Consider the following 25,614-nt stretch of genomic DNA (forward strand, 5'->3'; position numbering starts at 1 on the left):
TGGGAGAAGGGCAGGCTGACAGAGATAGCAGAGGGGTTTGCCATAGTTTTCCAACTTGCCCAGACATGGACAAAGTGCCAGTGGATTGGAAAGTGGCAAATGAGATACCCTTGTTCAAGAAACAGTGCAATGACATTCCTAGCAATTACAGACTGGCCAGTTTAACATCGGTGGATAAGGATAACGCCACCGTGCTGCCCCCACTGAACCTTTATTAAAGTCTGCCCAGGCCAAAACTACATATAGTATTGCATCCAATTCTGGTCACCAACTTTAGGAAGGATGCGAGGGTTCTTAAGAGAGTGCACATATTTACCAGATAGTTCCAAGGATGTGGGATTTTAGCTACAAGGTTAGGTTTGAGAACCAGGGTTTGTTCTTCGAGGAAAGGAGATTTGTTAGTCGTGTACAACAGTAACAGGTTTTAATAAGCTGGAGAAAGAAAAACTGTTCCTATTAGAACGAAGGGACTTAAGGTTTTGGGCAAGACAAGCAGAGGGATGTGAGGAAGAACATTTTTTACTCAACGAGGTAATAATCTGGAACTTGCTATGCGAGTGGGGGAAATAAAGACAATTGATGATTTCAAAAAGAAACTAGATGGAAATAAACTTGTAGGGCTATGGGGATAGGAATCAGGATACGGGAATAAAACTGATTGTGCTCTAGAGAGCTTGCATGGACAAAATGGCAAATCACTTCCTTCTGATTCAATGAGTGACATTCTCCGGCCCCCCGCCGGGTCGGAGAATTGCCGGGGGCTGGCGTGAATCCCACCCCCGCCGGTTGCCGAAGTCTCCGGCACCGGATATTCGGCGGGGGCGGGAATCGCGCCACGCCGGTTGGCGGCCCCCCCCTGCTCAATTCTCCGGCCCGGATGGGCCGAAGTCCCGCCGATAAATTGCCTGTCCCGCCAGCGTAAATTAAATCACCTACCTTCCCGGCGGGACAAGGCGGCGTGGGCGGGCTCCGGGGTCCTGGGGGGGGGGGGGGGCGCGGGGCGATCTGACCCCGGGGGGTGCCCCCACGGTGGCCTGTCCCGAGATCGGGGCCCACCGATCCGCGGGCGGGCCTGTGCCATGGGGGCACTCTTTCCCTTCCGCCTCTGCCACGGTCTCCACCATGGCGGAGGTGGAAGAGACTCCCTCCACTGCGCATGCGTGGGAAACTGTCAGCGGCCGCTGACGCTCTCGCGCATGCGCCGCCCGGAGATGTCATTTCCGCGCCAGCTGGCGGGGCAACAAAGGCCGTTTCCGCCAGCTGGGGTGGAAATTCCTCCGGCGTCGGCCTAGCCCCTCAATATTGGGGCTCGGCCCCCAAAGATGCAGAGCATTTCGCACCTTTGGGGCGGTGCGATGCCCGTCTGATTGGCGCCGTTTTGGGCGCCAGTCGGCGGACATCGCGCCGTTTCCGGAGAATTTCACCCAATGGCTTTGATTTAGGAAAGCAATATGCTAAATGATTGAATCAGCAAAGAGGTGCATTGTTTAACTAACATTTTTATAAGCTTATCATTGACATTGCCAGCATAGAAACTGCATCTGATGTATCCATATTTAGAATAACTACTTTCTAAAGGGCAATTAGTGACAGGCAACACAAATTCTGGTCTAGTCAGTGAGGCCCATGAAAGAATAAAAAGAAAATTTGAAAGCTTTGGAAAGATGCATCAGGAATTAGTTAAGAGTCATAGAATGGAGGAGTCAGCAGAGTATGGTGTTGAATTGAAAACTAGCCTAAAAACAGAAAATGCAAGGCAGAAATAAATAAGATACATTAGGCAAGATAAATGAACAAAACAACAGATTTAGAAGAATTTTAATCTTTAGGTAAATAAAAGAATATGATGGTATAATGGGTAGAGATACATACAATTTATATCAAAGTGATGAACGTAAAAAAATAGGATGTACACAGTGGTGCAGGAAATATGGTACATCTATGGAGTATAGTGAATAAATCAATGAAATGCCACAGTAGTTAATAATAATAAGAACCGTTTATTGTTACAAATATGAAGTTACTGTGAAAAGCCCCGGGTCACCACATTCCAGCACCTGTTTGGGTAAGCTGGTACAGGAATTGAACCTGCGCTGCTGGCCTTGTCCTACAGCGCTGAGCTAAACCAGCCCTTTAGCTGCAATAGGTATTTTGTTGCACTCGTAAAATGGGTGAATACAAGTCTAGATGGGCAAGGTTTTACAGCTGGTCTCAAATGTGGCCAGACTTCACCCAAAAAACTAAACATTGCTTTGCTCACCTATTCATAGGAAAGAAATTGTTTCTCAGAAATTTCAGATGTGAGTAATCCAAATGTTTATTAGAAAGTAAAAGAGGCCATGAGCAATCGAGGCTTTGAAGTCAATGAAAATATTTTGAACTGAAACTTTTACACCCAAAGGGTGGCAGAGTTGCGGAATTTATTAGGGACAGTACAAAGAGTTCAAGACAATTGGACATAATTTCAGAAAGTGAAATGTTTGCAGGATATGGTGAGAAGGTTCACCAATCTTGGAAAAAGGGACAAACTTATTTGGGTCTAATTAAATTTTTGTGCACCACAAGTTTCCATTACTTCTCCCCCCGGGGAACACCTTCAGGTACTTACAGATAAGGGCGTTTGCCAGACGGCAGGTGGTGGAATTCCCACGGCTACTGCCACACACAGTACAGGACAGGGTGCTCTCGGGGGGGTGGGTGGGAGTGGGGAAGATCTCGGAAACGTACCAGGTGATGCAGGAGGAGGAGGAGGCCTCGGTGGTGGAGTTGAAAGGTAAGTAGGAGGAGGAGTTGGGAGAGGAGGTCGAAGAGGGGACGTGGGCAGATGCCCTAGGGAGGGTGAACTCTTCCAATTCATGCGCGAGGCTCAGCCTCATACAGTTTAAGGTGCTGCACAGGGCACACATGGCCGGGACAAGGATGAGCAGGTTCTTTGGGGGTGAGGATAGGTGTGTTAGATGCTCAGGGAGCCCAGCAAATCACACCCATATGTTCTGGGCATGCCCAGCGCTGGAGGAATTTTGGAAGGGCATAGCGAGGACGGTGTCGAGGGTGGTAGGATCCAGGGCCAAACCGGGCTGGGGGCTTGCAATATTTGGGGTGGCAGTGGTGCCGGGAGTGCAGGAGTCGAAAGAGGCCGGAATTCTGGCCTTTGCGTCCCCGGTAGTCCGGTGAAGGATTCTCCTTCAGTGGAAAGATACGAGGCCCCCAAGCGTGGAAAACTGGATCAGCGATATGGCAGGGTTCATTTAATTGGAGGGGGTGAAATTCACCTTGAGAGGGTCAGTACAAGGGTTCTTTAGGCGGTGGCAACCGTTCTTAGACTTTCTGGCAGAACGATAGACATTGGTCAATGGCAGCAGCAGCTCGGGGGGAGGGGGTTTACTTTATTTTTGTTTATGTTATTTACACTGGAAGGGTCTGAGGGGGTGTATACACCTGTTGTCTTAAGTCGGGGTGTTAATGTTAATTTATTATTTAGGTACGGGGGGGGGGGGGGGGGGGGGGTTGCTTTTTTAGATTGTGTTTTGTACTTAACCCTGTTGGGTTCTTTTTTTTTTCTCATTTTGTTATTGATATTTTATGAAAACCTTTAATAAAAATTATTTGTTAAAAAAGTTTCCATTACTTCATCAGTTGGCAAACATTCTAAGTTTGTGGCTGAAAAGCAATTGTGTTTTACAATAGGTCGGCAATTTTCAATGTGATTGCACACAAATTAACATAATTTATTGAATTTAATTTCACTTGTCTAGATCTGGTCGAATAAGATAATGAAAACAACCCTGTAAAGCAATCCAGCAGCAGGCCCACAGATCTAGCATTGGGGAATTTGATCTATCTTTGGGCTGTAATCCCAGTACCATAACCACAGCACTGCTGCACGGCAGCACAGTGAGTAGCACTGTTGCTTCATAGCTCCAGGGTCCCAGGATCGATTCCTGGCTTGGCTCACTCTCGTGTGGAGTCTGCACGTTCTCCCCATGTGTGAGCGGGTTTCCTCTGGGTGCCCCGGTTTCCTCCCACAAGTCCCGAAAGACATGCTTGTTAGGTAATTTAGACATTCTGAATTCTCCCTCAGTGCACACAAACAAGCGCCAGAATGTGGCGACTAGGGGCTTTTCACAGTAACTTTATTGCAGTGTTAATGTAAGCCTATTTGTGACAATAAAGATTATTATAGACTATTATATTATTATACAACTGTACAGAAAGAAAATTATGGGACAGCACAATGCAGGTCGCTGCAAGATCGAATTTAGGTTTCTGGATTCAAAGACCCAAGTGCTTACCATCACAGGTCCCATAACAATAGATGAACAACAGGGCAACTCAAACAGAGCAGCCGTAGGAAAAGAGCAGAGTCCCGCTGGGGGCCATTCTAACCTGCTCTGGGCTGGCGGGACCTCGGCGTGTACGGGTTGGGTGGCAGCCTGCCCGGGGGGGGGGGCGAGGGGGGTCCGACCCCAGGGGAGCCTCCGAAATGGCCTGGCCCACGATTGGGAGCCACCGATCGATGGGCCGGCCTCTGTGGCTGGGGGCCTCCTTTCCTACGCGCTGGCCCCTGTAGCCCTGCGCCATGTTGCGTCGGGGCCGGCGCATTGAAGGAGGCCACTGCCCATGTCCGCGTTGGTGCCGGCGCAACTGCGCATGCGCGGATCCCGCGGCACCCAGTTCGCGCTGGGATCTGCAGCTGGAGCGGCGCGAACCGCTCCAGCGCCATGCTGGCTCCCTGTAGGGGCCAGAATTAGACGTGGGAGCGGCCCGTTCACGCTGTCGTAAAACATGACGGCGTTTACGATGGCGTGAACACTCTGCCGTGGGATTGGAGAATCCCGTCCATTGTATTCCGAAATCCTGGACATTTTCCCCCATCTCTTTACACTAAAACACTGCTATACCGTTCATCACTTAATTCATTACCCAAAACCCAACTAAATATTACTAGCAGATGATGGTGCTTTCAAATACAAAGTAGGAAGATTAAATGTGAACATTACTTAAAATTGAAGAGTGGAAAATTTGGGATGATTTAGTAAACCGTTCTACCTGAGGCAAAAGAGGTGGAATGTTGTTTTCAAGTTCCTTGCATTTTAAAGTGATTGCAGACAGTTTATTCTTCAGATTTTCGGTTTCCCCGCTCAGGGACTTGAAGAGTTGTTCATTTTTCCTGATATCATTATTTTTATCTGCAAGCTGACTGCGCAGGGCATTCACCTCACTCCCTCCAGATTTTGATCGCTGATCTCTCATTGTCTGTAGCTGCCTATCTTTCTGTTCAAGTTCTTGGATCTGTTTCTGCTTTGTAGTTTCAAGTGCAAGAATTTTCTGTACACAACAAAAAATGTTTGTAAAAGGCATTTCCGTGAAAATTTCCTCTTCAGCAAAGAACAAAAATAGATTAAGAGTAAAATATTTCTACTTTTAATTGACCATGACCACAATTGGAGAAAGATTCTTTGAAATTGTCATAATTATCCACAGAGAAGGAAATTGGAACTGATAAATACAATTGGATACCATTGTAGAAATTTGGGAAATTTTTGTATTATATTTTCCTGCCAGACTAGCAGAGCTCACCTGCACTTTAAATAGTATCTGGGGATATTTTATATCCACCCTGCTATATTCTGGAAAACCAGTTGATAAAGTCGAACACGCACTTTAATAAGTATTTACTTACAGTTACACATTACAAGCATGCACTCAAGATGTGCTGAGCTATTGGGCTACAAGCAAATCAACAGTTTTTATTCATTCATTCATTCGTTCATGGGGTGCCAGGGTGGTACAGTGGTTACGACTGCTGCCTCACGGCGCTGAGGACCCGGGTTCGATCCCAGCCCCAGGTCACTGTCTGTGTGGAGTTTGCCCGTTCTCCCCGTGCCGTGACTGTGTGGGTCTCACACCCACAACCCAACGATATGCAGGGTAGGTGGGCTGGCCACACTTATTGCCTCTTAATTGGGAAAAAGAATTGGGCGCTTTAAAGTTTTTTAAAAATTCAATCATAGGGTGTGAGCATCGTTGGCTGCGCCAGCATTTATTGCCCATCCGTAATTGCCCTTGAGTCGAGGATGGTGCCTCCTTGAACCACTGCAGTCTTTGAGGTGCTGGGATAGGAGTTCAGGGGCGGGATTCTTGCCGGCGGGATTCTCTGTTTTGCCCGTGTCCGGTGATTTCCCGACAGCGTGGGGTTTCCCCACAATCGGAAGCCCCATTGACCGGCCGGTGTACAGAGAATCCCGCCGGCGGGTTGAGATAGAAATGTGGCGCGGCTGGGCGGAGAATCCAGTCCCAGTTTCTTGAACTTTCAGAGGGTTTTGTGGGTCTGGAGTCCATGTATGCTAGACCAGGTACAGATCGAAGATATCCCAAATGATTTCAGGTTTGTGGTTCTCATTAGACTTTAATTTCCAGTACTTCCGGTGGTGACATGTAGGTGGAGGTCACATGTTGGTTGGCTCCCACTGGAGCTTTCGTTTTTTGGCACTTTTCACCCAGATTTGGGGGGAAATTTGTTATGATTGATTTCCAGAAAAGTTGTGGCAACTATAGGAAAAATACGGGACAAAATGGAGTGAGCGCTAGTCTGCCTGAGAGCTCGGGTTTGGTGCGGAGTTCTGTTGGTGGTAAGATGGTGGGGGCAAGTTTGCCGGGTGGGTTTGTGCCCATTACTGTGGACAGGTTGGCTGAGGTGATGGCGGTGGAGCTTGAGTAGCAGTTCGCCAAGCATTTTGAGCGGCATGGGAAGGAGATGGTGGCCTTGTTCAAACAGTTGGTGGACGACACAGTGGCCCCAATAAAGGAGGCTCTTTGGAAAAACATCGACAGCAGTGCAGGAGCAAGGAGAGATATTGAAGGGGGTGGAGGAGGCATTGTCTCGACACAGCGGCCAGCTCCCCTTGATAGTAGAGGAGCTGTGGAGGGTGGAGGGAGCAACAAAGGGCTGAGAGCCAAAGTGGAGGACCTGAAGAACAGATCACAGTGGCAGAATCTGTGGATTGTGGGACTACCCGAGGAGCTGGAGGGCCAGATGATGGAATACTTTTCAAAGAAGTTCGCTAAGTTGTTGGGGGAGCCCGCTTTGGGCTCGCTGGTCATTCCGGACAAAGCCAATGGTGAATGAACCACCAAGAGCTATTATAGTCTGTTTTCATAGAAATCAGATGAAGGAGAAGGTGCTGATATGGGCAAAGCAGAATCGAGAGGCAAGATGGGAAGGCAATGGGATTCATATTTACCAAGACCTCACAGTGGAGCTGGTAAGATGGCAGGCAGCCTTCAACAGGGCGAAGGCAGCGTTGTACAGGAGTAAAGTGTGATTTGGGGTGGTCTACCTGGAGCAGTTGAGAGTTAAGGATAACTCCAAGGACGATTACTTCAAGACAGCAGAGAAGGTGGTGGCATTTGTGAAGGGTCCATTATGTTGGGTTGTTTGAAAGGACTGGTGTGGGGGGGCTTTTTCGGTATTGGGCATGTGGGGGCAGGGGGCTCTGGCAGTGGCCATCTTGCTTGCAAACGCAGGTTGACTAGTGAACAGGAGCGAAGTGGGGGAGGGGCCATAGCCGTTGGAGCCTGTGTGGACAGGTTTTGATGGGTCTGGGAGGTGTGAATGGTGGGGAGTATGCAGAGAAGTGGTTTTGAGGGGAAGAGGCTGGGGGTTTCTGGGAGGGGGTGGGGAAGAGTAGCTGGTTGATGGTGACTGGAAGTAGGGTTCGATCCCGCCCACTGGGCCGGGCAGACAGGAGGAGGAGGACGTGAGAGACCCCCGGTCCAAATAGCAACCTGGAATGCGGGGGTTGGGTGGACTGGTGAAGTGAGCAAGTCTTCTTGGATTTGAAGAGCTTGAGAACCAACGTGGACCTGCCCCAGGAGACCCATATGAGGGCGAAGGGCTGGGTGAGTCAGCTATTCCATTCAGGCTTCGATAGCACGGCCGGGGGGGGGATTTGGATACGCATCAGTTAATTTTGGGTGGGAACTTAAATATAGTGTTGAATCTGAAGGTGGATCAGTCTAAGCTGCGCTTAAGAGGGCCTCAAGGGGCGGGGGTGCAAAAGTGTTGACTGCGTTTATGAAGGAGATGGGGTGGGGGGGGGGGATCTGTGGCAGTTTTTGCATCCAGGGACTAGAGAGTATTCCTTCTTTTCGGCAGTGCATAATGTATTCAAGGCTGCTTGACTTTGTTTTTATGGGGAAGTCAACGTTTTCGGTGGTGAAAATACTCGCCGATTGTTATCTCCCGGTGGAACTGGGATGCATCAGCCAATATCTCTGCTAAATGTGGATGCCAAGATTCTTGCCAAGGTGTTGGCTGAATGCCCCCTGCCGGTGATTGGAGAAGAACAAACAGCGTTTATGAAGAGTAGGCAGTTGTCTCCGAATGTGCGGCATGTGTTAAACGCGGTGTTCTCTCCGTCAGAAGAGAGGAAACTAGTAACGGCAACACTCCAGTTTGCCCCGGGCAAATATTCAGGAAGTCCGGCGGTGGTGGCCACGTTGAAGATATGGAGGCAATTTCAGAAGCAATTTAGGCTACAGAGCAAAGAGAAGTACAGCACAGGGACAGGCCCTTCTGCCATCCAAGCCCGCGCCGACCATGCTGTCCGTCTATCCAAAAACCTTCTACACTTCTGGGGTCCGTATCCCTCTATTCCCGTCTCATTCATGTATTTGTGAAGACGCCCCTTAAACATCACTATCGTACCGGCTTCCATCACCTCCTCTGGTACCAAGTTCCAGGCACCCACTACCCTTTGTGTAAAAAAGCCTTCCCTCACACATCTCCTCTAAACTTTTCCCCCCACACCTTATACCTATGTCCCCATGTAAGTGACTCTTCCACCCTGGGAAAAAGCTTCCACTCGGTCCATGCCCCTCATGATTTTGTAGACTTCGATCATGTCGTCCCTCAACCTCCGCCGTCCCAGTGAGAACAAACAGAGTTTAACCTTATGAAATGGCAAGCAACGGGATGGTCAGGGTCCTGATGCACACAGACCAAAGGTGCTCAGCAAAGTGATCACCCAGTCTGCATTTGGTCTCTCCGAGAGACCTCCACATTGGGAGCAGCAAATGCAATAGACCAAATTGAAAGAGGTGCAAGTGAAACGCTGCTTAACCTGGAATGAGTGTTTTGGGCCTGGGATGTTAAGCATGGAAGAGTTAAAGGGGTAGGTGTTACACATTCTGCGATTGCATGGGACGGTGCCATGGATGATGAGAGAGGTATTGGGTAGGGTGGAGGAGTGACTAGATTATCTCGAAGGGAACAATGTGTTTGGTGGTTGCATCAAGCTGGAGTTGGTGAAAATAGCAGGGGATTATGCTTTCCATACATAGGCTGTGGGGTGAAATGTGAGAACAACGGGGACTCTTTCCTTGTTCAGGGAAGGGGGGGGGGGTGAGTGTAGTAGCGCAGGAGATGGAACGCACACTGTTGAGGGCCCCGTCAACAACTGTAGGTGGGAAACCACGGTTAAAGGAAGAACAAACACATTTTCAAAACACCACTTTGGAAAGTGGCATCATTGGAACAAATGCAACAAGAGGCGAAGGAGCTGAGAGAAAGGTGTGGAGTCCTTACAGGGTGTAGGGTGCGAAGAGCTGTAGTCCAGATAGCTGTGGGAGTCAGTGGGTGTAATGGATATTAGTGGATAGTCTATTGTCAGAAATGGAGACAGCAAGGTCAAGGAAGGGAAGGGAGGTGTCTGAGATGGACCAGGTGAAAGGGCAGCATGGTAGAATAGTGGTTAGTACTATGGCTTCACAGCTCCAGATGAGGTGGATTGACCATACTAAATTGCCCATAGTATTCAAAAAGGTTAGATGGGGTTACTGGGATAGGATGGAGGTGTGGGCTTAGGTGAGTAGGTCTTTTCGGTGCAGACTCGATGGGCCAAATGGCCTCCTTCTGCCCTGTAAATTCTATGTCTATGATGGAGGGGTGGAAACTGGAAGCGAAGTTGAATTTTTCCAGGTCCGGACGGCACCAAAATAGTCAGTGATGTACCGGTTAAGGAGTTGTGGAAGGGGACCCGGGTAGGCCTGGAACAAAGAATGTTCCACATACCCCATAAAAAAGCAAGCATGGCTAGGTCCCATGCGGGTACTCATTGCTACAGCTTTGATTTGGAGAAAGTAGGATGAGTTAAAGGAGAAGTTGTTGAGATAGAACAAGTTCAGCCAGGTGGAGGAGAGTGGTGGTGGATGGGAATTGTCCAGGCGCCTTTTCGTGAAAGAAGCGAAGAGCTCTCAGGCCATCCAGGTGTGGGACAGAGGTGTAGAGCGATTGCACATCCATGGTGAATAGGAGGTGGTTAGGGCCTGCGAACTGGAAGCTGTCAATATGACGCAGGACATAGATGGGAATAGAGGGATACAGACCCAGGAAGTGTAGAAAATTGTAGTTTAGTCAGGCAGCATGGTCGGCACGGGCTTGGAGGGCCGAAGGGCCTGTTCCTGTGCTGTACATTTCTTTGTTCATCAGAGGAATCCCAATGTAGGTGGGGATGTAGAGGAACGTTAGCTCTTTTCTTTCCCTACAGATGCTGCCAGACCTGCTGAGATTTTCTACCATTTTCTCTTCTGGTTTCAGATTCCAGCATCTGTAATAATTTGTTCTTGCAGAGAGCTGGCACAGTCAACAGGCCAAATAACCTCCTTCTGTGCTGTAATCATTCTTTAATTCTAATCTATTTACATCATCATTGATGCAGTACAAGTAAATTTTAATTTGAAACCAAACACAGGAAGCTTGGAGCAGCCACCTAAACTACCCAACATAAATCAAAATTAAGATTTTCCAAATTAACACAGAAAAGTTGAACAATTGCACAAACTGATTTTCTTATCGACTTTACTTACTCCTAGTTTCTATATACCTGAGCAACCTGCACTGACAGAGTTCAAGTTATCATGTGTCACACTCAGTGCTCCCAGCTGTCACACTAGGGAAAATAAACCACAGCCAAGCACAATCCTGAAATTCATGCAAGCCCCAGATGACAGCTTTCACCATCCAGTACTTGCTACTGGCAATGATAACACAGTAATGTAATTGTCATGAAGAGTGTTCTTCCTTAAAAGGGACATCTGTGCTGCCTTGTTAGGTTACAGAGGCAACTTAACGTCATCTGTTATTGGTCCAATGAGAATAGACCCACTCAGAGAAAAATGTCACCCAATGGTCCTGAGGTCAATTCTAGTACAAACTGGGACTAGAGCTGTGCTAGCTCTGCTGTCCCTGAACACACCTCCAGCAGCCGGTTCCTCTCCCGTTCCCACGTTTGGCCTTTGGTCAGCTCCTCCAGGGATCTCTTGAGTATCATATTTTCTTTGCGCACTTTGTCGGTGTCACTCTCTGACCGGGACGCGGCCGCTTTATGGAGGCCGAAGCGGCTGCTGATGATGTTCTTGGAAGTCATCTCTCTCACCCGCCCTCGCCACCGGTTAACGGAACCGCAGCCACGTCCCAACCGCCGTCCCGAGCGGAAATGTCACATAAACAATTTCAAATTCCCCCCGCTTCCGGTCTCTCCCTGTGGGGCATGCCGGGAAGAGTCCGCACTGCGCAGCCGCCAGCCTGCAGACGCTGAGCTTTGTCAACAGGCTGCAATTGTGCGCAGACGCCAATAGGGAGGTGGAGCTCTGTCTGCAAGCTGCAGTAATGCGCAGGCGCTAATGGGGAGGTGGAGCTCTATGTCTGCAAGCTGCAATACTGCGCAGGCGCCAATGCGGAGGTGGAGTTCTGTCTGCAAGCTGCAATAGTGCGCGAGCGCCAATGGGAAGGTGAAGTTCGAGATGCAATCATGCGCAGAACCATGCGTGATGGGTGTTTTGATAGCAGGTTTTAACCTGGAGGGAGGAGAAGCTGCTGAATGTTTAAATCAATAGTGTAATCTGTGGTGATATGCCGATGGGCTGTATCATAGTTGGATGATACGGGGCGACCGGACCCGTGCTAGACTCTGTGGAGAGCGGGAGTTTGGAAACGGCACATGCAGAATTCAAAGCTGCTGATACTACTGATGATTGACCATTGAGGGAACCAGAGATGCAAGAAATTGTACCGATCTTGGAGAAACTGGCCTCGGAATATGTGATGTCCCGCCGCAAATTCTGGAAATGGCTCCAGTGACGTACTCCCAACCAGTCGGCGACACTGATGACAAGTGGGAGGACATTGATGAAGATGCTGATGGCAGATGTGGCGGTTGAACTATTAGGCGACTCTCACACTGACTCTGAAGGCGACCTAATGACCATATCATTATGCAGCTTCATGGATCAGGAGTTTGATTTAGAAGATCAGCTAAGCCAGAAGCTATAATCATCTCCAGTGATGATGAGCAAGTCATTGATGCTCCATCAAGCCGAGATGAGGTGAGACCACCAAATATGGTTCCATTCTCTGTGGTGGCACTAGAATCCGAGGTGATTCAACGTGCTGATGAGGCTGCAGAAATGGGAGTGCTCACACCAACCAGAGATGAGACGCCTAAATCTCTTTGGACACCTCACCACATAACGACAGTCAGTGCCATGGCAGAGACTGCTACAAAGAAGACAACCAAGAGACACACTGGAGCGCTTCACCGTGTCCAGAAAAGAAAAAGGAAAAAGAAGAAAAGGCTGGGAGAACACCAGCCAACTGGTATCGAAAGCACTTGCAGGTAACAAGCAACAACGTGCCAGAAAGCAAAAGGGACTGCTGATGCAGATATGGCGGTCTTGGAGACAGGCCATTCAAAGACACAGGGCGAACCATAAGACAAGCAAGAAGCCAGCAAGTGAGCCAGATTCTGCAGATGTGGGCACCGATTTGAAACAATGACGTCTGCACAGAATGCAAATGGACACTTTTTTTGTAAAACTTGCTCACTGTACCAGTGACATTCCATATCTGTATAAAATATGATGTGTAATTTTGCCTGTAAAAATAATTTTATAGTGATGTTTTGTGGGGAAGGGGGATGTGGTGATATGCCTACGGACTATATCGTGGTTGGATGGTGTGAGACCTCCAACCAGCCTTTGGCGGTACAGACACACCATGTGGTCTCCAGACCAAGGTCATGTGACCTGGTACCCAGATAGAAAGAGAGGCATGTCCGGCCATCTTCAGAACAGGATTGAGATGGTAATAAGATGTACATGTAATTGGTCAGAACCATGTGTAAGCTCCAGAGTAGTAGCAAGAGTCCATGATAACGTGCTCTGTATCAGATTGCCATCCTACCGCATGAGACACAATAAAATGATCCTGGTTTGGACAGATCAAAGTGTTTGGTGAGTTCTTCATAAAGTACAAGGGACCAAACACAATATAACATGGAAGGAGAATGTTCCATTTTAAATCTATCCATTCATGGGATGTGGGTTTCACCAGCAAGGCCAGGGTTTATTGTTCATCTCTAATTGCCCTTGAAGATGAGTTTCTTTCTTGAACCACTTATAGGCAGGGTGTCCAACCATCCCGTATTTTAAGAGTTTGTCCCTTATTATGACCGTATCCTTAAGGGTTGCATTTTCCCCTTATAGGGCTTTACAACACACAGAGAGGTCCTTCAGCCCTTCAGTGTCTGCGCCAGCCATCAAGCACCTATCTATTCTAATCCCATTTTCCAGCACTTGGTCTTAGGTAGCCTTGCCTGCTATAGTGTTTCAAGTGCTCAGTGGGTAGATTAATTCTGGGAGTGCCCAGGGTGTGTTCAATGATTCAAGCAGGACAGCAAGTGAGTGAGTCAGCCAGCAGAGATATGAAAAAGTTATGGCTCAACAAGTAAGGTTTATTTGATTTGATTGCTGCACATCCCCAAGCAGGACAGAATTCTCACAGCCCAGGGGGAGGTAGTCACTACCACTTCACCTCTGGAATTCTGCTCTTTTGTCTACGTTTGGACCCAGGCTTTAATGAGGTCAGGAACAGAATGGTCTTGATTGAAATCAAAATGAGCATCAGTGAGCAGATTTTTAGTGAGTAAATGTCACTGCAAAGCACTGTCAATTTGCTGCAGCTTGATGAGAGTAGTCTAATGGGTGGTAACTGGATTAGATTTATCCTACATTTTGTGTATAAACCTGCGCACTTTTCACTTTGTTAGATAGATGCAATGTTGTATCTGCTAGAATATCTTGGCTAGAGGTGTGGCTAGTTCTGGATTCCAAGTCTTGATGTTGGGTTGCATAACCATTACTGTCTTCCTTGTGCTTAATATCACATGGAGCTAATTGAGTTGGCTGGAGTCTGGCTTCAGCGATAGTGGGAGCCTCAAAACTAAACAGAGGTGGATCATCTACTTGACACTTTTGCCTGAAAATGGTTTGCAAACTCTTTGTTCTTGTCTTTTACACTGATGTGTTGGTTTCTCCCATTATTGTGAATGATATTTGTGAAGCGTTCTCTCCAGGTTAGCTATTTAATTTTCCACCGCCATTCATGACTAGATCTGGCGGGTAGGACTGCAGGGATTTGAGCGGGTCTGTTGGATATTGAATCATTTAGCTCCAAATGTAGCATGCTGCTTCTGATGTTTAACTCACATACTCTGTTGTAACTTGGAATATTTTTAGAAATCCCTGGTGCTGCTACTGGCATGTCTTTCCACATTCCTCACAGAACCAGAGTTGGTCCCTGTAGAAGGGACTTTATTATAGAATTTACAGTGCAGAAGGAGGCCATTCGGCCCATCGAGTCTGCACAGGCTCTTGGAAAGAGCACCCTACCCAAACACATACCTCCACTCTATCCCCATAATCCAGTAACCCCACCCAACACTCAGGGCAATTTTGGACACTAAGGGCAACTCATCATGGCCAATCCACCTAACCACATCTTTGGACTGTGGGAGGAAACCGGAGCACCCAGAGGAAACCCACGCACACACGGGGAGGATGTGCAGACTCCGCACAGACAGCGACCCAAGCCGGAATCGAACCTGGGACCCTGGAGCTGTGAAGCGATTGTGCTATCCACAATGCTACCGTGCTGCCCCCTCTTTAGTTGGTGGATTAGCTGCCTTAAAAACCCTGTATTATTTTAATCAGCTGTTCGACTATATTTCATGGAAATAGGCACTTGGCAAAGCATGATGGATATATAGCCGTTTCTTCAGTCAAAAGGTTCGAAGTTCTGTATGAAACAGTCAGAAGGTCATACCATGTAAACAGGCGTACACATGCACATTGTTTTGCTGACAGCAGACAATTATTATTTTTCTTCGGTGAGGAACTCGAGGCCTGTTATTAAACTTTGCTCGCGTTTCTGTCTTGGCTAATCTCAAGAATGCCTCTCTGTCCTAGATCTTGCTTACGATCTATAAATTACTCGCCTTACCTTTGTAAAGGAGGGACATTTGGAAAGACTGCGGTCATTCTAATTCCCTCCACGAACTTCGTGTTAAATAAAGGACCTTTCACAGAAACCCAAGTGCTGACTATTTTTTTCTTCAGCAGTCCCTCAGTTAATGGTAAAGTAGGGTCTGGAATATGCTGGACCATCAGATTACAGGTTGTGGGCGTTCAGGGGGACTGGAAATCTGCCACTGCCTGTGGTCCGCATCATGGATGCCCGGTTTTGAGCTGCTAGCTCTGTTGTGATCGATCCTATTTTGAACAATGGTAGTTCCACAGAACATGGATGGAAAGTATCCTCAGTCTGAAGAGGGGACACAAGCAATTTGTGGTGGTTACTCCTACCAATATTCATTGGAAAGAACTGAAGCAATTGTTGAAATTCAGTCAATGCAGCCATGGTAGGATGCCTCTGGATGTAAAAAAATCTTCCAGTCACCATGTTCGTATGATGGACTTTCAATTTTATTTTCTGCATTCTATTTTAAAAGGACAAAACACTTCTCTGATTTTCCCGTCTTCCCTGTTGTTACGGACAGGAGGGGATTAATTTCAACAACCCTGATTTATCTTCTGTGCAGAAGGAGGCCGTTTGCTGATCAAGTCTGCACCCACTCTTCGAACGAGCTGGCTGGAGTCTGGCTTCAGTGATAGTGGGCCAGTCTACCTAGCCCCATCCCCACCACATCCCCGTAACCCTGCACATTGATCATGGCCAATCCACCTAACCTGCACTATGGACTGTGGAAGGAAACTGGAGCACCCGGATGAAATCCACAGACGGTGGAGAACGTGCAAACTCCACACAGTTACCCAAGGCCGGAATCAAACCTGGGTTTCCAGCACTGTGAGGCAGCAGTGCTAACCACTGTACCACTGTTCTACCCATACTTAAACAGAAAAGTGTTTTTTGATTTCCCCTTTAAGGTGCCGTACTTTCCCCAACCCTTCAGTTTTGGAGTGATACAATTCTCTATTTAAATAGAAATAAGGAAAAATAAGAGGGCTGGTTACCCTGTGCCCTGGCGTGGCGGGGGGACCTGCTGAAATTCTTGACGCTTGAAAAGGTCAAATTTGAACTGAGGGGAAGGATGGAGGGATTCTACAATTCATTATGCCCTTTTGAAAATTGGATCACATCGAACATTAGGGGGGTTGGGGGCTGGGAGGGTAGTGGGGAGGGAGACTGCATGTGTTAATGGTGACTATGGGTGATTCCAGATTCCTCTGTCACTTGTTTATGTTAACATGCAGGCTGATGTTTGGTGGGAGGAAGGGATCGTTGTTATTGATATGGGGATTGACATTACATTCGTTACTGACTATTGTTTATTGTGTGTAAATTTGGGAGAAAATATGAAAAAGAATTTTAAAATATTTTTTTTTAAATAAGAGGGTTGGTTTATTTTACACACTCACGAAACGCCAGAAGATGATTTTGTAATGTCTCCCCCTTTTTGCACTCCGACAATAAAAGAAGGAAAAGGGGTTCAGGGCAAAGGCCACATCAGAAATAAATATTATGATTTGACATGAGTCCAGTAAATCAATGTCCAATGAAAGTTCTTTCAGTTGTCTTTGGCAGAATTCCTAGGCTCGGCCCTAGGAACTTGGTTGCGGGTTGAACCCACTAAAGATGCAGAAAAGTACTCTAGTATCCCAGAAATTAGTTCACTATGCTGGCAACCCAGCACCAAGCCCCCAACCCGAGCCCCTTGATGTCCAAATCCCCAACCCCATGTCCAAATCCCCACCCCCCATATCCAAATCCCCACCCCATGTTCAAATACCCCATCCCCAATGTCCAAACCTCCAACCCCCTTGATGTCCAAACCCCCACTTCTGCAATGTCTGAACCCGTTCCCCTGATGTCCAATCCCTCCCCAACTCCCATCTCCAAGCCCAATGTGCAATTCCACTCCCTCCCCCGATGTCTAGATCACCTCCTCGCTGTCCATTTATCCCCCCACCCCTACTGATATCCACGCCCCCACTCTCAGATAAGAACTAGGAGCAGGAGTAGGCCATCTGGCCCCTCATGCCTGCTCCGCCATTCAATGGACTCAGCTCCACTTTCCGGCCCGAACATCATAACTCTTAATCCCTTTCTTCTATCTTTATCTTAAAAACATTTAATGAAGGAACTTCAACTGCTTCACTGGGCAAGGAATTCCATAGATTCACAACCCTTTGGGTGAAGAAGTTCCTCCTAAGCTCAGTCCTAAATCTACTTCCCCTTATTTTGAGGCTATGCCTCCTAGTTCTGCTTTCACCCCCCAGTGGAAACAACCTGCCCGCATCTATCCTATCTATTCCCTTCATAATTTTATATGTTTCAATAAGATCCCTCGCAACCTTCTAAGTTCCAACGAGCACAGTCCCAGTCTACTCAACCTCTCCTCATAATCCAACCCCTTCAGCTCTGGGATTAACCTAGTGAATCTCCTCTGCACACCCTCCGCCAGTACGTCCTTTCTCAGGTAAGGAAACCAAAACTGAACACAATACTCCAGGTGTGGCCTCACTAACACCTTATACAATTGCAGCATAACCTCCCTAATCTTAAACTCCATCCCTCTAGCAATGAAGGACAAAACTCCATTTGCCTTCTTAATCACCTGTTGCACCTGTAAACCAACTTTTTGCGACTCATGCACTAGCACACCCAGGTCTCTGCACAGCAGAATGATTTAATATTTTATCATTTAAATAATAATCCCTTTTTCTGTTATTCCTACAAAAATGGATAACCTCACATTTGTCAACATTGTATTCCATCTGCCAGACACTAGCCCATTCACTTAACCTATCCAAATCTCTCTGCAGACTTCAGGTATCCTCTACACTTTTTGCTTTACCACTCATCTCAGTGTCGTCTGCAAACTTGGACACATTGCACTTGGTCCCCAACTCCAAATCATCCATGTAAATTGTGAACAATTGTGATCCCTGAGGGACACCACTAGCTACTGATTGCCAACCAGAGAAACACCCATTAATCCCCACTCTTTGCTTTCTATTAATTAACCAATCCTCTATCCATGCTACTACTTTACCCTTAATGCCATGCATCTTTATCTTATGCAGCAACATTTTGTGTGGCACCTTGTCAAAAGCTTTCTGGAAATCCAGATATACCACACCCATTGGCTTCCCGTTATCCACCGCGCTGGTAATGTCCTCAAAAAATTCCACTAAATTAGTTAGGCATGACCTGCCCTTTGTGAACCCATGCTGCGTCTGCCCAATGCAACAATTTCTATCCAGATGCCTCGCTAAACAGTGGTGTCACGTTTGCCTATTTCCAATCTGTCGCGACCACCCCAGAGTCTAGTGAATTCTGGTAAATTATCACTAGTGCATTTGCAATTTTCCTAGCCATCTCTTTTAGCACTCAGGGATGCATTCCATCAGGGCCGGGAGACTTGTCTACCTTTAGCCCCATTAGCTTGCCCATCACTGCCTCCTTAGTGATAACAATCATCTCAAGGTCCTCACCTGTCATAGTCTCATTTCCATCAGTCACTGGCATGTTATTTGTGTCTTCCACTGTGAAGACCGACCCAAAAAACCTGTTCAGTTCCTCAGCCATTTCCTCATCTCCCATTATTAAATTTCCCTTCTCATCCTCTAAAGGACCAATATTTACCTTAGCCACTCTTTTTTGTTTTATATATTTGTAGAAACATTTACTATCTGTTTTATATTCTGAGCAAGTTTACTCATAATCTATCTTACTCTTCTTTATTGCTTTTTTAGTAGCTTTCTGTTGCCCCCTAAAGATTTCCCAGTCCTCTAGTATCCCACTAATCTTTGCCACGTTGTATGCTTTTTCCTTCAATTTGATACTCTCCCTTATTTCCTTAGATATCCACGGTCGATTTTCCCTCTTTCTACCGTCCTTCCTTTTTGTTGGTATAAACCTTTGCTGAGCACTGTGAAGAATCACTTGGAAGGTTTTCCACTGCTCCTCAACTGTTTCACCATAAAGTCTCATTCATTCTCACATCCCATTCACACCTTAAAACGTATCTTTCCCATTCAATGGTACCTTTAAACTCATCTCCTTTACCATAGTTAGTGCCTTAAAAGGGGGACATATCCTCATTTGCTCTATTCCTTTCACACTTTGCCACTGGAGCTGGGGACACACTTCGGTTCTTGATTCTCATCCAGCCTGGGTCGGGAAGGTCGGACAAGACAAATACTTAAGAATTTAAGCACAGGTAGGTCGATACGAAGTGGCAATCCACTGCTGATTGCTACTGCACCAAGTGGCTTGGCTGGAATATTTATACAAAGGAAGGAGTGTTAAATTCCAGGGGTTTGATGCGTTATCCTTTGTCTGAGTTTAAACTGCTCATGAGCTTCCAGAACTTCCATCCATGAGATCAGCTTTGACAAAGTATCACCCAGACTCGAAACATTAGCTCCCTTCTCTCTCCACAGATGCTGTCAGGCCTGCGGCGATTGTCCAGTATTTTCTGTTTTTGTTTCAGATTCCAGCATATGTAGTAACTTGCTTTTATCCTCTGGCAAATGAGTCAGTAATCAGAGGTCATGGCCGGGGTTCTCTGAGCCCTCGCTGGGTCGGAGAATCGGTGGGGGCGCAGGAAATTCCCGCCACGCTACTCCGACGCCAAGCCGCCGATTCTCCGGCGACCGGTCTGGACAGCAGGGCCCCGCCGGCAGCCAGAGATGCGGGACGCACGCCGGGGCCCTGCTATCCCCCTGGAAAACGGAGAATCACCCCGGACTTTCGAGGAAAACGTTCGGAGTGATTCTCGCCCGCTTGCCGACGGGCGTGGGGGCTTAGTCCCCAAAAGGGAGAATCACGGCCAAAACTCTAAAACAAGCGACAAAAAAACTACAGGGGGAAATGAGGAGACATGCTTTCACATAGCGTGTTGGTACTATTCAGAAGGCACTCCTTGAAAAATGGTGAAAGTGAATTTGTCTTGAAAGGTGAATCATTTACAGGGTCGTTTGGGGGGGGGGGCGGGGTGAAAGGTGGAGTGTGGGACTAAAATGAACAGCTCTTTCAAAGAGCCAGGCCAAACACAATGGGCTGAGTGGCCTTTTGTATTGTAAGGTTCTCTGATTAGAATCAATGGGCTTTCAGAGAGGCTAAACATTACAGGGCGATAAAAATAAAATGAATCAAAAATAAATTAATAACGGAATGTTCTCACATGAATATCGGTGCCCTGGGGGAAAGGAAAATGCAAGAAACAACATGAAGAAAGGAATGGAATATAGGCACTCAGTAACAATATTGAGGATGTTGGCATCTTGGAAGCATGGTTAAAAACAGAAAGTGTCCTATAGCTGGAGGTGAAAAGGCAAAAACATTTCACGGGATAGACCGACAAAGGGGAAAAAGGATTTCATTATTGTCAATGAATTATGTAGCAGCAGAAGAGAATACAGTTGAAGGATCATGTCAGGATCTCCAGAGCACTAATTATTAATTGGCAACTGCTATGATCAGAAAATGTGAGGGAAATGGAAACAAAAAGAGATCCAAAATGTTGCAATAATTATAAGAAAGAATGAAGGTCAAAGAACAAGTGCATCTGTTAAAGGCTAAAGCTAATACAAATGATCAGGATGCAGCAGACACAATGAATGTATTCTTCATATCAGTTCTCACAAAGGAGGAATTGACATATGAATTCACAGAGAATAGGGCTGTAAGTCATATCACATGTAGAAGTGAGTTAAGAATGTTGTGCAGTCTCTTTCGGGGGAGGGGGGTTGGAGAGAAGGGTGGACGGGGAAGGGGGGTTTTCCGAGGGGCACTTGAGCAAGAAAATACATAAACGTTTGGGAAGGTCGATATGTGCGGGAGGAATCCAATGTACAAAGTTCTGTACTATGTTGAATTGATATGTTTATGTCTTGCTATGCGACTTTTCTTTTCTTTTTGTTACGGGGGGGGGAGGGTTTGTCTGGTTGAAAATTTTGTTGAAAAATTCTTAATAAACATATTTTTTTAAAAAAAAAGAATGTTGTGCAGAAGTTTGAAATCTTAAATGCCCACCAAATTTTGGGTGTATTTTAGATATATCTTTAGATACTTGTGGAATGGAAGGGAAAATTTAGTGATGTTCAAGTTCAATATTTGTTCAAATAAGTTCATCAGGGATGTAGAAATATGAACAGAACTGCTTGATTTTGTGTTCAGGCGTGTTTGGAGAACCAACTTGGTATTTCTTAAGATTGATAAATGGTTGGAGTGGAGAATATTGTAAATAATAATGGAAGGGGGTTTATGTTATATTTCTTCTGACATATGAGATCACAGGTTGGTGATTGTAACTCATTTTTTACCCAACAATAACCACAGACCACACTTATTCATAAATTCATCAACCATATGGCCTATTTTTATGTTCTGATTCTTTTTGTTTCCTGGACTTCCACAATTTAGTACTGCTATTATTACCCACACAGTGCAAGGGACTTTTCAACTGTGTGCTCGTCATTTAAAAATAATTCTGCTTAGAAGGGATCACATGATGTGAGTGTGGGAGCGGCTGCATTTTTGTGAGCTCTGGCTCTGCTCATCTTTATTTGTATCCTTGTGCACCTTTTTTTTCTTGGTCTGCATCGTTAATGCAGTGTCACAAGAGTTGTTGGTCAGTGTTACAGCTTTATTGAGTCAAGGTGAAAGGCTTTAATCCTTTTTGATTGGTGGCAGCTGGAAGGAGTTGGGATGTGGCCCTGTCTTTGGTGGCACAGCTACTTTTGAGAGGATTCCCACCCTGACGGTACAGTGTTCACCAGCAGATGGCTACTAGCAATGAAGTTAATCCATCTGAATGGCATGGATCTGTGGTGTGGGATGTCAAAGTTCGGTTTCAGGAGTTACAAGGTGTCTTTATGGAGGCAATGGCAGCGCACAAGGAGGTTCTTCTGATAGAGAGATGACTAGCTTTGGTGGAAACCTGCCTCATCGTGGCTGAGGTCCTGTTTCATGGCTTGAGATGTTTGGATGAGGATGATGGGGAGCCGGTGAGGAGCCCTGCTGAGCCTGGTGTCTCCGATGAGAGGTTCCCAGCTGAGTTTAAGATCTGGCTGCCATGTTTTGGAAATATCAATCTGGAGGGCGGGCGCTCAAATGCAGTAGAGCTCATTTAATGCTGTCTTCAAAGCCTGGGGTTTGTAGCCATCTCATATGGCCACCTGCAAAGGACCATGGGAGTTATGGCCAACCCAGGACCCAGACACACTCAGAGCTTGTGTGTGTATTTGCAACCCAGATAGCTAGACGCGATTGAAACCCCCGCTCGTTTGCATTCTAATAGCCCATTTCCCCATAACAAAAGGACTGTACTCGGGTAACTGATACAGGTGCAGACTAACCGGCGCCACTCCCTTTACTCAGGGAGCCCAAACAGCCAAGGTCAATGACCGCTCAGGACACGCCCAGCCATCAATGAACCCGTCCCTTTATTGGCCAAAATCGAAGGCAGTGATCGAAGCCTGTCAAATTATTGGGTCCAAAGCTAAGGACCACCCCAGGACGAGCTAGGAGGAGAGATAGAGACGGGTCTATTGGCGGATGACCTAAGCAGGGTTAATACCTCCTCATCGCGTGCGAGGCTTAGCCTGATACAATTTAAGGTAGTCCACCGGGCACACATGACAGTGGCTAGGATGAGCAAGTTTTTCACGTTAGAGGATAGGTGTGCGAGGTGCGCGGGAAGCCCAGCAAATCATGTCCACATGTTTTGGGCATGCCCAAAGCTTAGAGGGTTTTGGCAGGGTTTTGCTGAGGCAGTGTCCAAGTGCTAAAAACATGGGTGGTGCCGAGTCCGGAGGTAGCGATCTTTGGAGTGTCGGAAGATCCGGGAGTTCAGGGGGCGAAAGAGGGCGACGTTCTGGCCTTTGCCTCCCTGGTAGCCCGGAGATGGATCTTATTAATGTGGAGGGACTTGAAGGCCCCGAGTGTAGAGACCTGGGTTAGTGACATGGCTGGGTTTCTCAGTCTCAAGAAAATAAAGTTTGCCTTAAGAGGGTCAATGTTAGGGTTCTCCCGGAGGTGGCAGCCGTTCGTCGACTTTCTCGGGGAAAATTAAAATGTCAGCAGATGCAGTATTCCAAGGAGGGTGGGGGGGGGGGGATTGTTGTTGTTTGGTTGAGGTGCGTGAAGATTGGGCTGGGGGGGGGGGGGGGGGGGGAAATGTTCATTTTGCCATGTGGATGTTTTGTTTTTGTTAATGTAATAAAAAATTTCAAATACCTCAATAAAAATATTGTTTAAAAAAAAAGCTAACAACCAGAGGGATAAAAAGAGACACAGCCATGTGTTTGGTCTCTCTTGGGCCCATCCTACGCCTAAAACCAAGTGTAGCATTACGACCAGAAGACAAGTTCAAGACCAACGATCGCTACCAGACGGATGAACCCAGCAGAAACAAAGCTACTTCTTCTACCCAGCCATGCAAGATCCAAACAAAGGCCTTGTTCATCTGCAAAGAGCCGTTTGCCCTGAAGTTAAGTATAGGTTATTGTAGTTGTTAGGTGTAGTTTCACTTGTAGTGTTTTATGTTGCATGTCGAAGTAATCCTAGTGTGTAAACTATCTTTGAACTTGAACCGACTAACTGGTTGTTTGGTCTTTGATCGATATCCGGTAAAGCCTTGTGGTGGTATCATTTGATACCCGATGACTCTGAAAAGCAATAGAATCATTAATAACTGCCATATCTAGTTAATTTGGCAACATTATTGGCGTCTCCGGTGCCGATTGGCAACATTATTGATGACGCTGGTGGGATAGTATTCCACTCATTAAAAAGAGCAACATTATTGGTGACTCTGGTGCCGATTTGCAACATTATTGGCAACATCTGACGGATTCGGCCTAGAAGTGATTTTGGCACTCCGAGAGAACCCACAAAACTTTGCATTAGAAGTCCAATTGAGGAAAAGTGAAAGAAACCACAAGTGTAACGCCCATATCGATCAAATCACCAAGATTCAGAAGTGTGTATTAACTTGCATGTGTACTAACAGGGATATAAGGTGACTTTCGGTTGCAGCTATGCGGAGCTAAGTCGCACATTCGGCGGCTCCTGCAAAAACTGACTTTTGGGCTCTTTTCAGGGCCCCCAAAGGCACTTTTTCGACGTTTCCCGGTGTGGGAAGGAGTCTACAACAGCTCCCCATCAGTATATGGCTTCGACTAGGAGCGGGGCGACAAAAAAGTTGGTGGTGGACCCGAAGAAGGTGCGAGGGAAGAAGGACAAAATGGCAGCGGGCGGAGACCAGGCACCATGGATGCAGTGGGCGGAACAGCAGCAGGAGGGTATCCACCACTGCTTCAGAGAGATTAAAACGGACCTGCTAGAGCCGATGAAGGCATCTATTGATAAGCTGCTAGAGACACAGATGGCCCAGGGAGTGGCGATCCGCGAGGCTCGACAAAAGATCTCTGACAATGAGGACGAGATCTTACTCCTGGCGGTAAAGGTGGAGGCGCACAAGGCACTCCACAAGAAATGGCAGGAGCGGTTCGAGGAGATGGAGAATCGGTCGATGCGGAAGAATCTGCGGATTCTGGGCCTCCCGGAGGGGCTGGAGGGGCCGGACTTGGGGGCCTATGTGGTCACCATGTTGAACTTGTTGATGGGAGTGGGGTCCTTCCAGGGGCCCCTGGAGCTGGAAGGGGCCCCATGGAGTGCTGGCGAGGAGGCCCAAGGCTAACGAGCCTCCGCGGGCGGTGCTGGTGAGGTTCCATCGATTCGTCTATCGGGAGTGTGTGCTCAGGTGGGCCAAGAAGGAGAGGAGCAGCAGGTGGGAGAACGCGGAGGTTCAGATATATCAGGATTGGAGTGCGGAGGTGGCGAAGAGGAGGGCCGGCTACAATCGAGCGAAGGCAGTGCTGCAGAGGAAGGGGATGAAGTTTGGCATGTTGCAGCCGGCGCGACTGTGGGTTACCTACAACCGGCACCATTATTTTGATTCTCCAGAGGAGGCATGGGCCTTTGTTCAGGCCGAGAAGTTGGACACAGAGGCAGCAATGCTAACCACTGTGCCACCGTGCTGCCCTCTCCATTGCCCATTTAAGACCTTTGCGCTGGTGGCCCGATTTAAAAGCAGGCGTCACGCATTATGTTGAGAATTGTTTAATCTGTGCACGGAACAATCCTGAAAGGTACTCCAAGAAAGGACAATTAAGACACACCCGACCTGTTAATGGCCCATGGACAAATTTACAGTTCGACTACATTGATCCCCTCCCCCTGTA

At 47.2% G+C, this 25,614-nt stretch overlaps 1 protein-coding gene across 3 annotated transcripts in view; it reads right to left on the minus strand.

The window, feature by feature from the left end:
- Nucleotides 1-25,614, minus strand: part of cep55l (centrosomal protein 55 like) — a 118,421-nt gene that overhangs the window by 34,745 nt on the left and 58,062 nt on the right. The window contains exons 1-2 of one of the 3 annotated variants that reach the window (XM_072479070.1): nucleotides 11,259-11,580; nucleotides 5,050-5,328 (exon numbers count right to left, since the gene is read on the minus strand). In XM_072479070.1, coding sequence (XP_072335171.1) covers nucleotides 5,050-5,328; nucleotides 11,259-11,429 — 450 coding nt within the window. In that variant the 5' untranslated portion in view covers nucleotides 11,430-11,580. Of the gene's footprint in view, nucleotides 1-5,049; nucleotides 5,329-10,886; nucleotides 11,218-11,258; nucleotides 11,581-25,614 lie in introns of those variants that run through there. The other 2 variants (XM_072479072.1, XM_072479071.1) reach the window with 2 other exon arrangements.

Source organism: Scyliorhinus torazame, chromosome 16 (genome assembly GCF_047496885.1).
Source record: "Scyliorhinus torazame isolate Kashiwa2021f chromosome 16, sScyTor2.1, whole genome shotgun sequence".
Taxonomy (NCBI): domain Eukaryota; kingdom Metazoa; phylum Chordata; class Chondrichthyes; order Carcharhiniformes; family Scyliorhinidae; genus Scyliorhinus; species Scyliorhinus torazame.